Below are 21,102 nucleotides of genomic sequence, written 5' to 3' on the forward strand. Positions count from 1 at the left end.
AATTGTTCCAAGGTTGTCCGTATCATGCTCATGCCACTTAAATATGTGAATTATTCTGTTTTGAGTATGCATGACAAATGAGTCACTGGTATAAATGGAAATTTTATATGAAGGCTGCTTTGATGATTACTTTCAAAGTAGTGCTATCTGTAGTAAGCTCATCAGTTGTAAGTCTGATACAGCTTCCTGAACTCCGAGTCCCTTGAAAGCAACACGTCTGGCCTATCCACCTCCAAAAGTTCCCCGTGCCGTAGAAGGGCCACCATGTCGAATCGATCGATGTATCGAAATCGATGGATAACCGCTATGATTGTCTGCTGGGATAACTCTTTCTCGATAATGGACTGCATTAGAGACTCCGTGTCCCAGTCAACACTTTCAAGATGTCAGATTTGGTCCTTTAACAAATTCCAAAAGCCATTGGTCATACCTGCTGGTCGCCTCATCCAAAACCAAAATCGGGGCCTTGACAACAAGTGCCCGGGCCAGTGAAAGCAATTGTCTTTGTCCCACGGACCAGTTTGAATCAGAGAAAGTCATGTCTAGGCCACCCTTTGGGCTGATTTGACTCCAGAGTCCAACCTTCTCAACTGCGGAAATCAAACTTTCATCAGAAACCCGCTGGTGAGGATCAAGATTGAATCTTAGAGTTCCCAGCAGGAAGAATGGCTCTTGGGAGATAACGTTGATAGTGGAGTGGATGGCACTTTGTTCCATTTTGTTAATGTCTTGTCCATTGATTGTGACGTGTCCGGAGTAGATTTCAAGCATTTGAAACATTGCCATTAGCAGAGATGTTTTCCCGCTACCCGATGCGCCACAGATTGCTATCTTTTTCCCGGGTTTAATTGTTAGGGTAAGATTTTTGATGATTGGGTTTGTGGCGAGACTGGAACAGCGGGTTAGATACTCAAAGTGAAGAGGAAACAGTTGGTGGATACGCACTCATACCCAGCAGTCACATTGTGGAAATTCACCGCACCCCTCGAAGGCCAGTCAGGCGGAGGAGAAGACGCATTGCGTCTACTCGAGGGAGTATCTTCAATAAAACGTTGAATGCGTGTTACAGCACCAACGGAGGTTTCGGTCATGGTCCACATCTTGATGGCCTGAGTCAAGGTCTGATTGAGTGTCAGAAGGAGAGTCAAAGCAACACCAATTGGCGCTGAGTTGAATTGATCCTTCAAGGAGGTAATTATTATGCTTAGAAGGGCTGCTATCATCCCTACTATCAAGTCCAAGACGAGCGTTAGCCACTGTTGTATGCAAAACAGCATGTACATTGGTCGTTGGGATCGATTCAATAGGAATTGGCTTTTGTTGCAGAACTGCTCATCCCAACTAAAGGCGCGGATGCTTGAGATGCCGTGTACTGTTTCAAGAAAATGGGCGTAGAGCGGTGCCTTGGCCTCAATGTCCAGCAGTCGGACCTGTCGAGAGGTACGCAGGTAATATGACTGGAGGAAGTATAGGACCAATCCGAGCAATGGGATCGAGGCTCCCAGATACTTTCCCAGAGCGCAGATGATAATCGTGTTGATGAGAACGGTCAGGAGACTCATGACAAAATTGACGGCATATATAGGTAGCATCATGTCGATTAGTTCTAAATCCTGACTGAACCTGTTGATCATCGATCCTGTGTCTATACCCTGGAAGGAACTGACTGGTGCTCTAATGTAGTGTTAGTCTAGAGGATCTAAAAATTAGGACATATCACATACCCCAAAGCGGACCTAAGGAGATCAGAATGTAGATTTGGTGATGTTTTATTGAGGATCCGTACAAATAGTAGCCTATGAAGCTCTCATTAGTCAAGTTCAATTCCTCAGTGTAAAGAAATACGTACCAGCAACCCGCTACAATAGCCAGCAAGGTCAGTCCGAAGATCATGGCGTACACACCCAGGTACATCCCTAGTTGTTGATTCGGTTGTTCTTCATTCGCCTCCACCCACCATTGCATCCATAGTGCTAGATGAGGGTATTAGTTGTCAATCAACTTTTGAGGTTAGGGTAACTGACTCTGAAAACTGGTACAAAAAGCCTCGATTGTTGCAAAAGCTAAAAAGAAGAGTAGTAGGGTGTATCCTGCGCTATCAAAGTAGTACCCATACACAGACCAGGAGCCTTGTTGTCGACTATGGTCATCTTTTTTATTATCTGTTGGTTCGATTTCATCAATGTGAGCATTTCTTTCATTTGATGTCAAAGAGAGCTCTGACGGTCCCCCGTGTTGAAAACTATCTTCTCCATCTGTCTGAAGTTTCAAGGCAATCTCCGGCTTTTGTATGATGATTTCGTCGTATGACCCCATGGCAGCAACTTCCCCTTGATCCAGGACGATGATCCCATCTGCATAGGGAAGCATCTGATCTAAGCAATCTCATTAGACCCCTGCCTGCAGTCTCTACGGGTTGAATACTTACATGTAGTCGTGGCAAGAACAACTGATCTTCCAGCCTTTCTGAAATAGCCATCCTTACTAAAAAGATGGTTTGAAATCACAGAGATGCTGTTCGAGTCCAACACGCTGAAGCAATTATCTAACAGCACAACTTCGAGTTTAGAATAGACTGCACGGGCAAGTGCCTAGCACTATATTAGAGGTTTTGCATATAAAAAATAGCAACCAAGATACTTACAATAGTTTGCTTCTGTCCTCCACTGAGTGAATCGCCATCACTTCCCGCCATGCGCATATCGCCTTCTGGCATAGCCTTGAAATCCTGTTCGATCCCGCAGGATAAGGCTGTGAAATCATACCACTCCTTATCAAATTCCGAGGTGCCAATAATGTTCCTTCGGATTGTATCATTCTGTATCCACGGAGACTGAGGACAATATGCAGCTTTTGAAAAGGAGGCTGTTATTGTACCTCCGGTTACCATACTTTGATTGATCATGCTCTCTATCAATGTTGATTTCCCGCACCCGACGGGCCCAATGATCATGACGATTCCCCTGCGGACACTGAGATTCAGGTTCCGGAGTGTGGGATCTAGTCTCGAAGACCATGATATTTCTGCACTCTTGAACGAGACTAATGGAGTGTCGAACGATTTCGAAATTTCGAATGGTTGTTCCTTGTCTTCCTTTAGAGTATCCACGGATGCTTGGGTCGATGGTCTGAGTAGTATTGTAGAATTATCCATACAGTATTTCTCGATGCGACTAAAACATGCGGCGGCTTGCAAGTTAGCAGGCATAGCCTGACAGAAGATGAGAAGCGGATTGGTAAGAATCGAAATCAAAGCCAGAGTGGTAATCGCCGTGCCTGAGAGAATTGATCCATTATGTTTCAAAACTGCTATAATGGCGTAAATGGTGAATGTGGCACAGGGAGCAAAGGTTGCAGGAACATTAGCTACACTGATGTTAGCTTTCGATGGCATACACTATGGCATACAATTGCGAATCTCCTTACACAGAGCAATTTGCCATATAAGCAGCTTTCGGAATCGGACCGAAGTTTTAACCTCGACTTGCCGCAACCGTGAAACCATTTTGAACAGAATGTCATCGAGTCCAAGCATCTGTACGGTCTTCATTTTGCCTAACATGCTTGAGGTCACTGTTAATCGTTCCTGTACACGCTCAATCCATTGCTTTTGGGCTTGCCCGGACCTGGTTGACACTGGTACCATTGCTAACACAGACCCTAAACGAAAGATTAGCGGTTACTGAAAGGATAAAGTAGACGAACTTGACTCCAAGGCCGAGTTACCTAGTGAGATAATGAGTGGAATAATGCAAGCAATCCAGACCTCACGCTCTAACAGCCAGATTGCAACTCCAACTTCCAAGATTGAAGCCCATGTCTCATGGAGGTTTCTCAAGTTCGGCACAATCCGTTCCACATCAGTGCCCATCAAGGTAATCGCCTCTGAATCTTTTAGCGCAGCCGCAGTCATGCCAACTGTTTGTTTGTATATCATGGATATAAGACCAGACCGTATCATGGTAAGAAGGCGGAGTATCTGGCGCCAATATACTGCTTTTGAGACCTTCTCATAAGTCAGTCCGGCAAGAGCATGAGCGGTTGAATGGGTATGTACGTACTGCTAAGCCTACATATACCACGATATATGCACCGATGAGCGCTTTTCCAGTCATTTTCGATTGTGGCGTTGAAGGACTCCCAATGTAGTCTATGGTAGCGGTGATGAGGAAAGGCTGTGCAAATGTGAATACGCTTAGAGCAAGACGTGGGATGACTGCTGACAAGAAAGCCCATCGGTAAGCATAAAATGTGGCTTTTATTAACTGATGACGGCAATTGTAGTTTGGCTGTAGACATTTCCAGGCTGATTGGAGCTTTTCACCACACTCTTGTCCTTGGAGACGTGTGTCAATTTCCTCTATGTCCTCCACTCGGATGACATTGGAATAGCCTCGCTGCAAGAATGGCAAGATCCATATGAAGAAGCTTCGGTTCAAAAAACCACAAGTTTGCTCCTTAGGAGTCTTCTGGTAATGCGGTTTCAAGATCTTGGTTTTCGGAGTTGATTCCACGATGAGAGCGAGCACTGTCACGATGAAAATTGATAGCCAAAGATATCGACACACACCGACCGATGCTGATGGAATAATCCAAAGTGATCGTAATCGAGGTAAGCTACAAAGACTGGACGCTAAGAAATAAAGAGTAAGAAGATCTGATGATCTCAAGGAACGCTGGTCTTCTAGAAGGGAGACGCATGCTGCTGTGAATGTTGCAACAATGTTGAGCGTCGCTGACGGTAATGAGGCATGGGTGTTAAGGGCTGATGTGTGGACTTGAAATATGGTAAACACGAGATGAAGCACGAATAGTACCGTAATAGCAGACTATTTGACATCAGCTTCGAAGTGGAGTAAACGTTTTAAGGGGTTCAAAGGTTCATACCAATTTCGGGATGGCAAGTCTGTGGGAATCTACTTTAACAGACCGAGTCCGCAGGGAATAAAGTCACGGTGGGAGAAGCAAGAGGAACACAGCAGGTGGAAGACAGACAAAGAATATATCTTCGAATAAGAGAGTGAAATCAAAAGGACGGCAATAGATACTAATCTGCGGCCCCAATTGATTGTCAGACCCTAATGGGCAGCCGAAGGATGTATCAGCAGCCATGTACCTAGGTAGATGTAGATGACTCTGGAATTGAGAGGATTCAGGCAGTGAGACGTGCGCAGATTATTTATTTTCGAATTTATAATCTGTCTTGCAGTGCTATATCCAAATCCATCTTGCATTAGATTGGAGTAAATTCATAATTTCCCGATACGGCAAAATTTGCTCTCCAACTCCGTAAATTCCATGATAAGCAAGATGAACCCCGAAATTAGATTCTTCTATCTAATAATTTGATTTAATACAACTGATTCCTGAAGAATCTCGAAAATCGACCGAATTTCTGCTTCTCGGCTGCAACGTGCAAAATTTGATTGGTCTCAAGACTAGCAGTACGCACAAGAAAAACCAGCCATAAACATGGCGAACGCAAATGAAGAAACTTCGTTATTGAGTACAGCCACAGACAGCAGACTCCCTGAAGAAGAATCTGTATCGCAGCGCACATCTTATTACTCGATCGAGAATCGCCGTATGCTGTATACAATTGCGTCCCTCTGCGTCGTCCTTTTGATCTTCGATCTATCTAACTACATAGCAGTAGTGCCACAGACAGCTATCTATGAAGAAATTGTTTGTCGTGGTTATTATTCCTCGGAAAAATTGGCACTGGGAAATCCCAGCGGTGATAAATGCAAAGTCGAACCGATCCAGAGCGAGGTGGCTCTAATCAGTGGCTGGAGGGACACATTTGACACCATCCCAGGTACGGAGTATAAATGGCAGTGTCAATGGTCTGGTGGATTTACTGATTTTTACCATTCTCAGCCCTCTTGATGACAAAATTGGTCGCAAGAAAACGGCCCTCCTTGGAGCGGTTGGCTGTTTGCTCAGCGATGTCTGGGTGAGAATTGTGTGTATGCATAACGATATTTCCTCAAATACGCTTTCAATATTATAGAGAAGTCTGACATATCTTACATGCTAGGCTTGTTCCCACATATCCTTCCTCTCCGCTTTATGTGGTTCTCAGGAGCTTTTCAACTCATTGGGGGAGGTGCTACAAGCGTGGCGTCCATGATTTATGTGATGGCAGTGGATGTGTGTCCTCCTGAGCATAGGTAGCTTACAGACCGGGTGGTAAAAAGACTATAAACACTAACAGATTACAGGACGACAGCCTTCTCGCAAATTACTGCAGCTGCTTTAATATCAGAATTTCTCTCTGTCCAACTCAGCGCATGGTTGATGTCAATAAGTCCCTGGATCCCGTACCTAGGATCATCTTCAATATTTACGATTGGACTAATATCGCTTATCGTCCTGATTCCCGAGACATACATCCCGAAAAGCGAGTCTTTGATAGTAGACACGAGTACTGAAGAGGAGAATTTGACTTCTGCACTCGGTCGCCCCAGTTGGATAGTTCGATTAGCCTCTCGCATTGGCCAGCTGAAGAACATGCTGGGAGCAATTTTTATCTGGATGAGACGAAATGTTCCAGCCATGTTGATCATATCTTCCTTCTTCATTGCTAATATCGGAAAGCAAACATCAGTTATCTTACTACAATACATTACACAGAAATTTCACTGGACGTTTGCGCAGGTTAGTGAATCTAATAATCTATTGATACTGCAATATGGAAAAGATCTAATAGCATAATAAGGCGGCATTCGTTATATCTCTTCGAGCAGCTGGAAACTTGCTCGTCCTTACAATCTTACTTCCTACTCTATCAGAGTTCCTAGCTAGAAGGGCACACTTGGATCGAGCAGCAAAGGACAAACGCCTCTCTCAAATCAGCGTAGTCACAGTCATCTTAGGTTATCTTTTAATCTTTGTTGCCGACTCGCCTGTAGAACTCTCTGCCGAAGTCATCCTCTCTGCGCTCGTGTCCGCATTTACGGTAACCGCAAGAAGTACTCTGTCTAGCTTGGTTGATCAGAAATATCTAGCAACGGTATATATAGGTCTTTCCGTCATGGCTTATAGCGGTATAGTTGCTGGGGGGCCCTTGCTGGCCAGTTCCTTTCGCTGGGGGATGAAACTTGGAGGCTTCTGGATAGGATTGCCTTTCATTGTCGCTGCTGGTCTCTATGTGGTCATTCTTCTCGTGATATCAATGACCAGAATGTCATGAGATTCAGTAGTGCTTTGAGAGAGATCGATAATTAGACGAGAAACTACATATTTGAGGATAGCATTTGGGCAGAGAACTAAAGTAAGTCATATAAAGACAACGACGTCGGCATATGAAAGTGAATTAGTGATTGTGGTCATGGGTATTCGTTTGAGCGTCAGCATTAGCAGGCCAATGTGCTGCTAAATAATCATCAAAAACTTTCTGCTAGGTGTTAGTAACATCTTGTTTGGTCAACGAGTACGCTCGTAAAATAAAATCTTACCCTCTTGGTGCAGGTGTGACTTATTCCGAGTCCATCAATCGTGCCGTGACTGATACCATCACCTGTAGAGTACTCAATAGTCATGTCCATATTACAGAGGATAGCTTGGAACAGATATTCATGACAATGTTCAAGGTGTTTTAACTCGTGGACCTCTGGTATAACATCAGTTTCGTCGAGCTGGACACTGACAAGTGTACTTCGATTCTCGATCAGAACCCAAAACTCAAGGCGTAGCCTCCTCTATTGCCACACAGACTCTTATTAGCCTTCTTGTTGAAATCAATTGCACAAGAAAAAAAAAAGAGAGATAGAGAGATGCGGAGGTACTCACAAGGCAGTGGTATTGGTGAGCCCAGCTAAGTCCGTATTTATTATAGTGCCCATTGAGTGGAAGTCCAGGAGGAAGATTGTAGCCCTCAGGATCATCAATGACGACCCATCCAGCTCCCACAGGTAGAACGTTGTTCCAGACGTTATTGTTCCCATTAAGACCATGGAAAGTGATTTGCTCGAATTGCCCTTGTTTGTTGTCCAGTCAGCAATAACTACAGGAAAAGGAAATGAAATGAAAGGAGACAAGCTCACTAGGAGGGAAAGGACCGCCTCTTTCAATTGCCGTTCCTCTTTCTTTAACTCGAATGATGGTATATATTGGAATAAAAATGCCTGAAAGGAGTGCAGCAATGAGAAAAGATCCAATCAATGCACTGCGAAAGTTTCTGGTTATAAATCGTGGGGCCTTTTCAAAGCCTGCTGGGTGATCAATCTGATCGAAATCTTCGACTTCCATGTAATTGTGCCCTGCGATTCGTAGTTGTGCTTGATCGAATATCTCTGAGACGGAGGCCTTGAGCAAGCGGAATCCATGCCGAAGTTCCATAGTGTATGGTGTATGATTTCCAGAAGGAATCTAGCCTGGACGTTTAGAATGAGAAGTTCAAATCACTTGTCCTTAGAAGCCCCCTTTGTGAGTCTGCTCTGGATAGCTGGATCTGGACGAGTCAATAACACATACCGTGGTCATTTGCATTCAATTAGCCTCTGATTACGCTCTGATTACGCTCAACACGCCATGTGTAAGCACTAAGAGATCCGCAGAGTAAGCTGTGCATACTTGCGCCATTTCTCACAGCTTATCTGCAAACTCGGGCTCTCAGCCCAAATCCCTTGATCTAAGTGCTTGGAGAATTGAAAGGCTACGCTTAGAGGGAGATGTTTGGACAAAGCAAGTGATCTTCAAATACGGATTCCTATTCGCTCTACTCAATTCTTATGACCCTTATGCCCTTCTTCACTTTCGACTATCCTGGAATTCATCATGACAGGCACTTCCACAAGAGATTGATGAAACCTTAACGGATTCATCACCAATCGCCTACAATGCCTTGTATGAGCAACCCTGTCAAATCTCCTCTCCATCACAACCCCAGTATCTCTCATTCGGACGTACTTCTCCCAGTAGAACATGCAATGAACGATATGCCAATCTCTCAAGCCCCAAAGCTTCTTTCTCCATCCCCTAGCTCTCAACTTGCGATTTATCAATGGGAATTGTGCCATTTGCGTCGGCAAAGTACGGCCAGGTCCCGTTTGGACCTGGACCAAAAAGATCGAACTCTGCAGTCAACTCGTCATCGCGGCAGTGTGGGGGTAACCAGGCAGTAGCGAGGGAGTCGTATATGCAATTTTAGAAAGTGCTTCTTCGATGCTGCTGCCACAGTCACAGAGATTCAGCGTAGGCTCAAGTGTTTCGGGTCGGTATACGTCAGGCGTAGGTAGCGGCGGTCGGATTATGTGGTATATCTGTACGCTCATAGATATAAAGCCCCATAGTGCAAGAAATATGGTGATAACTCGCGTTGTTGCATTCAAATATCGCTTTTCGAGCTGTTTGCGTCGGTGTAAGGATGGTGCTTCAGAGCCTTGAAGAGATTCTTCGTCATCAAGATCATTTGAAGCGTCTGACTCCCATGTTGAGAGAAACGGCATTTTTGACAAATCCATTGGTAATGGAATTAAAGCATAGGCAAGAGAACGCGGCGAGAAGGTTCGTCGATTTACGGGAATTCTTTATGGATGAATGATGGGGAAACCGAGGACAGTTAAAGTCGTTCTGGGCTCGCAAGAGATGAAGCATGTAGGGAAGTTATGGCAAAGTAATCATGATCTCTAGCCTAATCTACGCTAAACTTTCTAATTATTCGTTCATGTAAATGAAAATTCTCGCGGCTTGTCTGAAATTCGTGACCGTTGCGAGCCATTAGCACGAGATGGGGGGTATGACCATTTGGAACCCTAATCAGCCAGCCCATCGAGTACATAGTACTACTACATATGCATGTTGTAAGCACTATAATTTAAGCACCATAAGTACTACGGTATAATACGGACCATAAGCACTATGAGCAACTCTGCATAATTCGCCTCCCCCTCTTTCTAGAAGAAATCATCCTACCAACCTGAAATCGTAGCTCGAAACGATGAACCATTAATGGATGTGTTATGCATATATCGGCATCTAACTATGCTTTACCAACTAGAACGAACAGTAATCTCATGGGCGCTTTGTTTTCTATATACTGATTGATTGGTAGCCTTGTTTAAGTGAAGTTGGCAGTTGTTACACATGGATGCGAGAACCAACGCCGGGAAAATAGACCGGTTGACCATAGATGAGGCTATTTCAATCGGAGTTATGTTGAGTACAAATAGATACAAATGTTTCCAAAGTTCTGCGAGTTGAATGTAACAGTCCCCTCAATTTGATAAGCTGTACAGCCCCTCATCCAGCGGATGGTCTGCAAGAGCTATTCCAATCGTATTCGGCTCCTCTCCAGTATAAGGATCTCCTAGATAGTAGATTAGCGTCTCAAGACTTCTAGCCACATACAAACAATTGACATAGTTCTCACCGTATATTGGATGCATAAGAAGCCCCGGCTCAAAGGCGTCGAACGAATGCTCTGCCATCCAATTTTCCAATGGTTCCCAACTGACACATTGATGATTTCCCTTATCAACAGCTAAAGGGGTTTTTTGGCTTGCGTACAATATTAGCAACAGCGCAAACCGACTTATTGCAGGATCTTACTTAGTTCCCCAATAGAACGGTATAAGTGTAGTATCGGCATTGCATTGTACATACTGCCTCAACCAATCGACGCAATGCTCTTAGATTATTATGTTAGATCAAGTCCTTGGAAATTTTTGTCCTCTTCTTCCTTCTCCCTGAACTCACCAGTGTGATATAAGAGTTTGGTAGAATCCAACTTTGTCATATTGGGGTAATAGAAGTCCTTGTAAAGATAGTGATGGAATCTTTTCACACAATGCAGACCATGGAAAACTGCAAAGGTGCCATAGGATCCAGAACCATCACCAAGCTTGACCACACCATCGTCATGAGAAAATGGCCCGAGTTCGTCTTTTGTCAGCCTAATATTCTGGTCTATAAAGGTATTAGTCAAATTTCCCTTTTGAATAATGGCTGGTCGGGCTGTACGTTGCATGATATTCTTCCAATCTTCAGCAAGTTCACGTGTCGGTTTCCCATTGAAATGGCCTGGTTTTTCTGGATTCAAGCTCCCATCGGGTTGATGTATAGGAATCAAATTGAATTGCTTCTCTTCGTACCTGATAACATCTCGTACCGGCGCTGTTGCGCATGTTAGCCTCTTTTCAAAAGGAAAAACGCTTTTGAAATTCGGGCCACTTATTGTCTTTGAATAGAAAGGTGTGAGAGTATCGGAACCGTACATAAGTGTAGAATGATATACATAAGGTCAGATTCAAGATGATTGTTAAAAGAACAATGCAAATCAGCCATCTATGACGCTTGAGCCAGGAACCATAGGTATAACGTAGCGCAAAACCGTCTTGAACATCTTCCTCTGTACATATCTTGTCAGAGAGCAGAGATTCTGCTGATAATCTATTTTCGGCGTCCAAAGCAGAGTATTTCTCCATGTTCGACACTCAGAAGATGGTAGATTCAACAGTGCACACTGGAAGCTGTTTTGAAGGGCAAAATCTTCTTTGTTCATTCAGCGAATTAGTCGTTTGGATGAATTTTAGGTCATTTCATGCTCAACCACGGATAATTGCATATTACCTTGGTAGGGAAGATAGTGTGGCGGTTGAGAGTATGATATGATGCCTACGCCGCATAAATATGTACCAATTAATAGTTGAGAAGTAAGCATGCATGCATGTTTACCAGGGCATTGAAATTGCTACCTTGTAAATTGAAAGTAAGCATGCATATTTACAGGGGTATGCATCAATAACTCAATAAATGTGCTTCGTGAGAAAAAATTCAGGCGTACATCAGTCAGTACTAATCGAGAGTCTATAGTGAAAACCTAAGGGCAAAACGAGTATCTAATATGCATAATACAACTGTCGAGATACAGGCAACAACTATATAAGTGCTTCACAATCTTCCGTATCCAACAAAATCCTTCCGAGGACATCAAATTTCCAAGCATTCCATCTCATGCTTCAGAATACTTCATATCTTTAACGATCATCTCGATTTCATTTCTCATCTCTTCAAGATGCATCTCTCCAAGACTATTTACCTCGCATGTATCTTAGCAATCGGAGCACAGGCTCTAGTCGCATCCCCTCGTTCAGAGGCTGACGACGCCTGGAGTATCAGCAGCAAACGCAACGAAACTGACGACGCTTGGAGCATTAGCAGCAAGCGCAACGAAGCTGATGAAGCTTGGAGCATCAGCAGCCGTGAGTACCATTCATCATAACAACATAACTTCATTCTTTTTGAGAAGGCACTGACATCAGGGTATAGGCAAATAGGTCTTTGGGCCATATTCAGCGTTTCTAGAATCGGCCAGCCTACCGCCTTATTGAATTAGCTGTACACAGGATTCAACGATCACAGGAATGCAAATTCCCTTGGACACTTTGAAGATGATCCATGGAGTGTGACCCTCATAGTTGCTAGTTTTAGCGTGTTCTTATCCGCGTATTCACGTTCTCTTTGCCCGTTAAGACATATGATGATCGCAGTCGTCGTCAAGGTTTTTAGGATTATCTCTTAGTTAGAAAATAACGCATTTCTACTTCCTTTTATATTAGTAACCCGGCACCTCCATGGTGACACTGAATTTCCGGCGTACATAGCTCACGTAATATAGAAGGGATTGAAATCGAGTAACGGTTACAAGTCTCTTGATGTCTTCAGTTCAACTCTCTTGCTTAATGCACCGTAGAATTTCTGATATATAGTGCAACCTCGTCATATCATAGCACTATCTTATCTTCTCTCTTTCCCTCAGGAGCGAGGTTCCCATCTGTCGGATTGGTGTGTTGACTCCAAGCTAATTCTGAGTAGTAGCTAACAGGGACAGTAAAAGAAGAATTGACTAGCAAGATTGTGTGTATTGAGTTGTCTGTGTGTCTGAATACATGAGGTTCCAAAGCTTGGTTTATATGGACATATTGGTGTGATGATTTGTGAGCCATCATGAGGGGTAAACATTAGGCTGAAATCTAGGTGCCCAAATATTTGCTCTAAGGTGACTAGTTGACATTCAAGATCAAATGGCTGATCTTTCCGCCTTGTTGGATATCCGGATTATCTGACACCATCGAGTCCATAAGGCTCATGTGAAATATAACCAGGGATCCTGACCCCAGCCAATATTCTCAAGCCAAGGCATGAGATCATCTTCACCTATATCTAGGTTTTCATTACCAAACCAGTTCTCAGGCCAGTCAGTACCTGAAGCAAGTGCAACTGACTCCAAGGAACCAACAGAAAGGACCTGATCCAGAACCTTGCAAATTATGCTCGCGCCTTGCTGAGCAACCTCATATATTCCCTCATGCGGTTCAATAAAGGATTTTAGATGTGAGACAAAGATGCTGAGCTTTTGGATCATCTGGGATCGTGAATGTATGGGTAGTTGTGTAGCGGTAGACTGTTTGTTGAGTAACTCGGTGGTTAAAATCCCTGCAGCAGGGAGACCCATGTAGCATAACTATTCAAACATATGTCAGGTTGCAGGAACTAACATATGTCATATGCAACTGAGGTGACCTTACATCCCAGGACACATCTTGCATAGACTTTGCAGATCTGGTTCGTAGTGTAGTAAGATTAAGCAGCGTGGAAATGATTTCGCAAGAAGTATCAATCAGTCCCTGTAATTTGATTTCTAGCCGCTTCAACACAATCCGATATAGTAAAAACTCTTGGTATGTGAATTCGAGGTGTGTTAGAGAACGACTTTCGTTAGCGAAATTCGACTCAGATTCACTTGGCGTCCAACGTAAAAAGAGAGGAAGGGCTTGTTGCATCTCGCGAGAATCCTTGATCATCTTCCTGTTTTCACCACAATTGCTGTCAATATCTTCTCTACCTCTGGTATAGTTCAGGGGCATAGAATACGCACTCGACTCGGTCTAGAAGGTCATCAGTCTGATGGCTCATAGACAGCTCTAGAATATTTTCCCTCATGAAACTTGTCAACAAAGCGATGCGGAGCCTAACCTCAAGGGTCAAGCTTCCTTTAATATTCCAGCCATTAGGATCAAGGCTCTGTAGCGCCTGCTCGACCTCGCTTGGCGTAGCAATGATTTCCTCATAGCTCAAATCCAGAGGAAGTTCGATGCAACAGTATCTAGAGCAGATCCGGGGTGGAAGTCCTAACGTTGTAGCCAGTTCCTTGTCAAGTGAATATGCACATGCCAAAACTCGTTTACGTATCTCAGCAAGGAAGAACGGACATTTTTCTTCGAGGTTTGAACTAGGTCGGTGCAGGCCGATGGCATAGGTGATAGTTGATAGGTCACCCAGCTTTTGCCAAGTTCTAAAGTCTATACAACTGCTATTAGATATATGCCGCCTCTCGTAAGTGAACTACAAGGTGATCAAAGAAATGGAAGACATACCACTTTTACCAGCCATAAGAGTGAGAAGCACTGTCTGTTGAGTCACAAGCCAACATAAGGGATCACTGGTAAATCCAGAATGATTGCAGAATTGACAGCAGATCTCACTGACAGCAACTGAAATGTTCCTCAGTTGCCTTCTGTCGATATTCCAGGGGTTGTGTGTAAAGACAGGATCATCATCCGGTATATGAAAAGTAGCCGTCCCTAAGACTGCAAATAAGAGTCCAATTGTTTCCCATCTCGCGGCAATCAAGGACATATATTCTGGCATGGTCATCGTCTCAGCTACTAAAATTCTTTTTGTGGTGTTTGTGAATATCTCAGCGGACAAGCTGAGCAAGGAGAGCTGGGTGTCACTAGAACCTTGTACTGCAGCATCGTATATCTTCTCAATAGCTGCACACAAAGTGCGAGTCAAGGGAGGTCCGAGAAACCAGCCGGTGGAAATCTTGTTCTTGAGTTCAATTATCTTCTACAACCAGCGGATCTCGTTTAACTGGAGCAGAACTTGGGCCCCAAGTCGAATCTTGTCCAGCTCTTCTGGGGGACGGTGTGCAGCAGTGGTATCTTGTGAATAATCCTGATCTTGATTGCCCACGCCGGTGGCATCATGAGACTCATTGAAAATGTCTTCAGGTAACGTAAGGCCCAGATTTCCAGGTGCCAAAGGCCATTTTTTCATTGAAGTCCACTGTCCAATATATTGGTCATAGAGGTTTGTTCCGGTATCCAACGATGTGGTTAAGGTGGAACTTTGAGTAATTGTAGATGGTTCCTTGTTGATACGGAAGGTCACTTGGTTCTTGGTGTACTTTCTCTTCGGCCTCCCTGATCTTTTTTGCACGAGTGCTTGTGGTCGAGAGGGTCGTGTCAAAGGAGCAGGATGATAGAAGCAATGATTGGCCTGACCTCGTTGTAGACATCGATCGCAAGTGGGACTTTTGTGGTCGCAACGCAGCTTGGATTTCCTGCAAGGCTCACACGAGGATAGTTGTCCATTCCGCCGAAGAGTTGCCATTAGTCTTCAAACCCCGCCGATCTTTCATTAAGATTCAAAGCACGATCAAATATGTTACTCTATCGTCATTTGCCCAAGTCAGGACTTTGAAGGCTCAAACCAGTCTCATGTTGGGCAACTAGCAACGAAATAACTAAACGTGGAATGGAATAAGAATCAGAGTATAGGCCGGGGAAGGCCGATATCGTTCCGCGATCTAAGTTGACTATCTTTATCTCTTACCTGCTTGTCTCGTAATTCTTATTGGGTTGTCAATTTCTTTCAATGCACTTTGAACGCTGCTCAGTTTGTCACAATACATTACAGCCCCTCCCTCATTTACAGGGGTGTTGAACGGATGCAACTTCCGGGTTAGTAGGGTTGCTTTCAACTGACAGGATTATTCTACGGCTATCCTTATTATGGCAAAGCAGCGCATATATACACTCCAACTGATTGGATGAGGTAGAAACATGATTATGGCTTTTATAATATAAAGATAACTTTCCTAGTATATTTTCAGACTTATCAACGATAAGCTTTCCGTCATTGATGCCTGAGGGATCAGGCCGTCAACTGTACGAGTTCTCTCTACTTAAAATCAAATCAACAAAGCAGTTCATATGCAAGTATTAACACGAGTGAATATTTATTGCAATTCAGGTAACACATCAATAGCTAACCCCACCAAAAACTCACGCTGATACCTGCTCTAAGCCCCCGTACATAGTGCCACCAGCCAACAGGAATATAGAGACATTCACCCTCCTTCAAAACTGTCTCGACATAATCTGCATCAGCAAATCCAGGCCACTTAGACTCCCAAAGCTCGAATTCAGCAGGTGACAGTTCAATAGCTGCCAGATCAACCTGGGATGTATTTGACATGTCAATCAGCTGGCCTTTTTCTGTGTTCTGTGAAGTTAAGCCTGTGCCAGTCTGGTCTTGATTACCAGGCGTGATATTCTCGTCGCTGTCATTGACCAACTCCATTCCTCGGGGGTATATCTGTGATGCTGGGGTATGAGGCGAGTATAGCCGAATGTATTTAGCACCAACAACTTGAACAAGGATGTTATGGTAGGGATCGTGATGCAATGGGGATATCGTCCATGAAGGACCAATCCAGGTATTTATAATCGGATCGGAGGCGATGCCCATCTGTGCTTCGCTATCTGACTGATAGCCGGCATGGTTCCGTTTGGACGAAATGTCCTTCAATCCCATCCCGTCTGCCGTTGTAGTAGCATTTCCCGCTGAGCCCTGGTCGATTGAATTCTCGTCTTTCTCCTTATTCATCGCTTCCTCCTTTTCCCGCATCTTTTTCAGATATACAGGCGTTCCCGGTTCAGGACCCGGAGGATCAATATAGCAGAAATCCGGGACACCGATATCCTTTCGTAGAGCAGGAATCTGTGCCAAAAGATCATGCTGTGCCATATATCCAGTCTGAACTTCATTCTGCTGCTTTGCATCGCTCGTTGCTGTCTTCGAACCATCCTTAAGCCGCCAGAGGTGGATATCTACGAACTCTGAAAACGGCATGATTTTCTGTCCCCACCCTTCATCAGTGTAGGAACGACCAATTTCAACTGGGACAAGTCGTCTCCCTTCTAGGAGGTGCTCAAACCAGTAGTCCTTGGATGACCAAGGCCTTTCATTCAATGCAGGCCAGTTATTAATTGCATCAGTGATAACAAGTGGTGTACGCACATTTTGTATGTGGTTTTCCATCGCGAAGAAAGAAGGTGCTGACACTCGAGGAATTGGCTTTTTTATTTCAGGCAGTGGAGCTGATCCTGGTGGAAACAAGGGGACATTCATTTTTTGTCGTTTTGCACTGCGTTCGTCGTCGCCGCATTCAAAAGATATGGATGATTGTTCAAACTGTTTTCTATTTGCTCGTAACCAGTCCTTCAAGGCAGAAAACAGTGATTCAATCATCTCCTCTCGCCAGGGCGCACCAGTCATTATGATCGCCATGTCTAGGGGTCGCACCACATCCGCAAGCCAAGAAGAGTCATCATTATGGTAGTCACTCCCATGGTCAGAATGGATATTCGCCTTGATTAGCCGCACTGCTAGCACAAGACAAGCATCCGTGTAAAGACGACGCCAGCACCATTTCACATCCTTGAATGGAAAGACATGTAATTTCGCGTTTGCCATGTTCAGAGCACCTTGTGGGTCATCTCGAAGAAGAGATAGAAGTTTCTCTTTATCGTGCTGAAAACATTCCAGAATAGGATCTTGCAGCTGGGGGTTGTCAATGGCAGACAATATATTGGTGATGAGAGCTTCCATTGGTATGAATTTCAGACTGTTTTGTGCACGGGTGTCGATGATCCCTCTCGCAATTTAGCAAGGATTCAAGATGGAAGGGCACAAGGAGGACATCTGGCATCTGGTCCAAATATTTTGAGTCTCCAAATTTGCAAAAGTGGGAGTAAAGAATAATTCCTAAGAAGGAGAAAAAAATGTGGAAGATGTGCCATGTTGTGTTAGGAGAAGGATTAAATATGAGCTTCCCCGACAAACGGGGTTACCCGTCTAGCGTAGAACGTCACCCAGCGATTGACAATGGACAACAAATTGAATGAAGTGCTGAAATACAGACAATATTAAGGAATTTCTCAATGAAAAAATTGACATATATGTTTATCTGCAGGAAATTTTAATGAGAGAGAATGCTAGTATATATCTTATTATATACATTGTTATACAGGGATCGAATTAATATACATAAGAATCAATCTGATCAATGGCCTTCAAGAAAAGTCATCACAAGATTCGGTATGCCGCTAACACCCTCGGCCTTGATGGCACTCACCGGAACCACTACAAGGCGCTCTCGAAACGCATCTTTGTGTCCGCTAGGGTGCTTAACAAACCCTTCCTGAATCTGTGACAGATAATCCTGGAGAGCAGCGAAGTTCTTCCGAGTGTCAGGTAAATCAGCTTTGGTAGCGACAACAAACCACGGCTTTCGGTAAATAGGCGGCAAAACCAGCGGTGGTAGAGGGTCTCGGGGACTCGAAGCCATCCATTGCTTGTTCACAGGCTCTGACTCGATTTCTGCATTGCGCAATTTATCGTATTCGCCCAGCTCATGCCAGAGCTTCTGTAAAGTTTTAACAGGATCGGCGGAGCTGAGATCAACAACGAAACCAAGAATGCCTGCGCGCTCAATATGTCGTAGGAATCCCAATCCAAGGCCTCGATCCAAATGCGCATCCTCGACCAAACCAGGAATATCAGCTATTGTGAAGTTTGTGCGAGGACTCTTCTTGTTCGACGACTCTACGCGTGGCCTTCCCTTGAAATCGTCCAAAACCACGGTGCCAATATTTGGAGACAACGTAGTGAACTCCCAATTCCCAATTCTCGTGCGACTGTTTGTCAGAGAACGAAGTAGGGTGCTTTTCCCTGCATTGGGGAACCCCACTAAACCGACGTCGGCCAACAATTTGAGCTCGAATTCCAAGTGTAAAGTCATGCCTCCTTCGCCTTTCGTTGCGAATTTAGGTCGTCCCATATTGCGTGCCACAAAGTGAGGATTGCCGAATCCACCAACCGCGCCTGCAGCTAGAAGCTTGGGCTGATCCATATGTCGTGACAAGTCCAAATGGATCGGGGCTGGAGGCTCCAACGCAGCAAGGTTGGACCGTCGCGGTGGACCGAGCGTCGGAAAAGTCGTCGTCAGGAAGTCGGAAGGAAGCGAGCCGGGATACAGTACGAATCGGTCGCGTTGCGCTGCATACATTCCCATTGCCTGCTCTTCCTTGGGCATCGAACCCTTCAAACTCTTGTATCTATGTTCTGCCTCTTCGACGGGATCATATCTGGATATTTCGCGGACAACGGTCCCCACCGGTACTTGTATCAGAACGTCATGACCTCGCTTCCCGCCTCTACTCTTTCCCTGTCCGTTTTTACCCCTTCCGGCTCGGATGGTCCCTTGTCGCGCAAGTTTGTGCAAACTCGTTAAGCCGTCGATAGCTTGGATGTATATACTTCCACCACTGCCTCCGTCGCCACCATTTGGAGGTCCCTCTTCAATGTACTTTTCTCGAAGAAAAGCAACACATCCGTTTCCCCCGGAGCCAGCGACCAATTTCGCGGTGCATTTATCCTGAAAGATGAATCGCGAGTAGTCTGACGGTGGAGGGTTAAGGTGTGAAAGGTCGGGCCCCGTTTTTTCGTCAGGAGTTTGTTCGATCGATAAATTGTGGCCGGATGTGGACTGCCATCGGCGGCGAGTTCGTAGGAGATTATCTGCTGCCTTGATCGTCGTTCGTTTTGAGCAGTTGGTAGCGTTCAGGAACGGATAGAGGAATGGGAGCATGATGTTTGTAGATTTTGACATTGTGCAGCTGTTATTAAAGAATCGTCGATGGCTAGGCCATCATAGCTGATAGAATTGGTTCTCTTGCATAATTGATGCGGGATATTTTGCTCCTTCTGTCTTTTGCAAGCTGCAAACATCAGTCTTGGAAGTTTTATCTACACGTGACAAAGACATTATCGTCACGTGACCAGCTTCCAGTCTTAACTGCGCCCGTATCCATTTGTCTTGCCTCATAATTTTTCGTCCCATAGTTCAATGGCATTGATACATCGCTGCAGCTCTGAATGCACTTGATTACAACTGATCAGAATTCAACGCTACGACGTAGGAAAAAGATTCCATGCTTAGTATCCGCGACTCGCTCTCTGTCTAGCATACAGGTCACAATCTCTACTCGATCTCGACGACCTTATATTGGAAAGATGCGTACGGAGTACGGGGGTAGGGGTCAGGCGATTGGACTGCGGTTTATCGCATTTGGCTGATTTCAAGATATTTCATAAATTGAATTACAAGTGCTAACCAATCATGATACAAATAAGTATAGGCTAGTACGTGCCTACATTTTTTACAGGCAGGAGAACTGTCCGAGACCATCCTCACAGACTGACACTCACCGCCACAAAGGCCGAAGGCAGCAATCCATGAAGCAAATACCAGATCAAAAGTCTGGAATGCACCATTGATGTCACCGACCCGCTTGAAGAGCTTTAAGAAATGCCACTCGCAGCCTGAGATAGGGGTACAGGACATCCACACCGTCTCCAGATTCGTCTCTTGAGTCTTTACCGATCGTGGTGGCCACATGACTATCTTAGTTCGAGAAGGTGAAGATTAATACCATAACGTATGGGTCATATAGAAAATTCGACGAGTCATAGACGAAGTTTTTAGAACTCTCTCATCGGCGAAATTTCTATTGCTATTGGACCAATTGGAGGGTAGACTATCAAAACTAACGAAACGCCAAACCAGAGTGATGGAATGGAGCTAAGCTAGTGGGGACCTCACCTCAAGAAGTCAGTCTCAGATGGACAGCCGATTTTTGGAAGGTGATTTCGTTTAATTTATTAAATTGATCAGATCTGGGCTCGGCAGGGGCGCGACGCGGCTGAATCATTTGTCTTCAGAATTGGGTTTGCTTTGCGTAGCACATACTACGTCTGTTCGAAAATCTCGACTATACACATGAACTAGGAGTGAATTCAGGTGACTATACTCCGTAGACTTCGAGCTCTGCCAGTTTCTTAGCGTCCTGTCAAACATTGAAACACTGGAGTTGCGACCTGGATAGGTACTTAACAAATCCGTACCGCACTCGGCACTGGGATAAGCGTACTAAATCAAAGTTTAATGAAGTACCGAAGCTTCCT

General features: G+C 44.6%; 7 protein-coding genes across 7 annotated transcripts; 2 read left to right on the forward strand and 5 right to left on the reverse strand.

The window, feature by feature from the left end:
• Positions 1–161: 161 nt before the first annotated feature.
• Positions 162–5,112, reverse strand: TSTA_095160 (ATP-binding cassette transporter, putative; the record flags this gene model as incomplete). Its single annotated transcript, XM_002479188.1, has 12 exons — positions 162–375; positions 431–889; positions 946–1,674; positions 1,725–1,796; positions 1,850–1,973; positions 2,025–2,375; positions 2,429–2,591; positions 2,645–3,366; positions 3,427–3,660; positions 3,727–4,006; positions 4,062–4,829; positions 4,978–5,112. The coding sequence occupies 12 exons, from the start codon at positions 5,110–5,112 to the stop codon at positions 162–164; spliced, it is 4,251 nt and encodes a 1,416-aa protein (XP_002479233.1).
• Positions 5,113–5,472: 360 nt separating this feature from the next.
• TSTA_095170 (uncharacterized protein) lies at positions 5,473–7,195 on the forward strand (the record flags this gene model as incomplete). The annotated part of the gene is made up of 5 exons (XM_002479189.1): positions 5,473–5,818; positions 5,909–5,965; positions 6,041–6,173; positions 6,225–6,660; positions 6,713–7,195. 5 exons carry the CDS (start codon positions 5,473–5,475, stop codon positions 7,193–7,195), a joined length of 1,455 nt encoding a protein of 484 aa, XP_002479234.1.
• A 43-nt stretch (positions 7,196–7,238) lies between these two features.
• Positions 7,239–8,343, reverse strand: TSTA_095180 (uncharacterized protein; the record flags this gene model as incomplete). The annotated part of the gene is made up of 4 exons (XM_002479190.1): positions 7,239–7,271; positions 7,461–7,703; positions 7,795–7,982; positions 8,049–8,343. The coding sequence occupies 4 exons, from the start codon at positions 8,341–8,343 to the stop codon at positions 7,239–7,241; spliced, it is 759 nt and encodes a 252-aa protein (XP_002479235.1).
• A 1,877-nt stretch (positions 8,344–10,220) lies between these two features.
• Positions 10,221–11,429, reverse strand: TSTA_095190 (uncharacterized protein; the record flags this gene model as incomplete). Its single annotated transcript, XM_002479191.1, has 4 exons — positions 10,221–10,486; positions 10,702–10,911; positions 10,966–11,118; positions 11,312–11,429. The coding sequence occupies 4 exons, from the start codon at positions 11,427–11,429 to the stop codon at positions 10,221–10,223; spliced, it is 747 nt and encodes a 248-aa protein (XP_002479236.1).
• A 590-nt stretch (positions 11,430–12,019) lies between these two features.
• TSTA_095200 (uncharacterized protein) lies at positions 12,020–12,340 on the forward strand (the record flags this gene model as incomplete). The annotated part of the gene is made up of 2 exons (XM_002479192.1): positions 12,020–12,206; positions 12,282–12,340. The coding sequence occupies 2 exons, from the start codon at positions 12,020–12,022 to the stop codon at positions 12,338–12,340; spliced, it is 246 nt and encodes an 81-aa protein (XP_002479237.1).
• Positions 12,341–12,669: 329 nt separating this feature from the next.
• Positions 12,670–14,661, reverse strand: TSTA_095210 (chromatin structure remodeling complex protein RSC3, putative; the record flags this gene model as incomplete). Its single annotated transcript, XM_002479193.1, has 4 exons — positions 12,670–13,468; positions 13,533–13,812; positions 13,883–14,306; positions 14,382–14,661. 4 exons carry the CDS (start codon positions 14,659–14,661, stop codon positions 13,091–13,093), a joined length of 1,362 nt encoding a protein of 453 aa, XP_002479238.1. The 3' UTR covers positions 12,670–13,090.
• A 1,398-nt stretch (positions 14,662–16,059) lies between these two features.
• TSTA_095220 (JmjC domain protein, putative) lies at positions 16,060–19,747 on the reverse strand (the record flags this gene model as incomplete). The annotated part of the gene is made up of 2 exons (XM_002479194.1): positions 16,060–17,729; positions 18,190–19,747. 2 exons carry the CDS (start codon positions 19,745–19,747, stop codon positions 16,060–16,062), a joined length of 3,228 nt encoding a protein of 1,075 aa, XP_002479239.1.
• Between the last annotated feature and the right edge of the window lie 1,355 nt (positions 19,748–21,102).

Source organism: Talaromyces stipitatus, genomic scaffold (assembly GCF_000003125.1).
Source record: "Talaromyces stipitatus ATCC 10500 scf_1105507295527 genomic scaffold, whole genome shotgun sequence".
Taxonomy (NCBI): domain Eukaryota; kingdom Fungi; phylum Ascomycota; class Eurotiomycetes; order Eurotiales; family Trichocomaceae; genus Talaromyces; species Talaromyces stipitatus.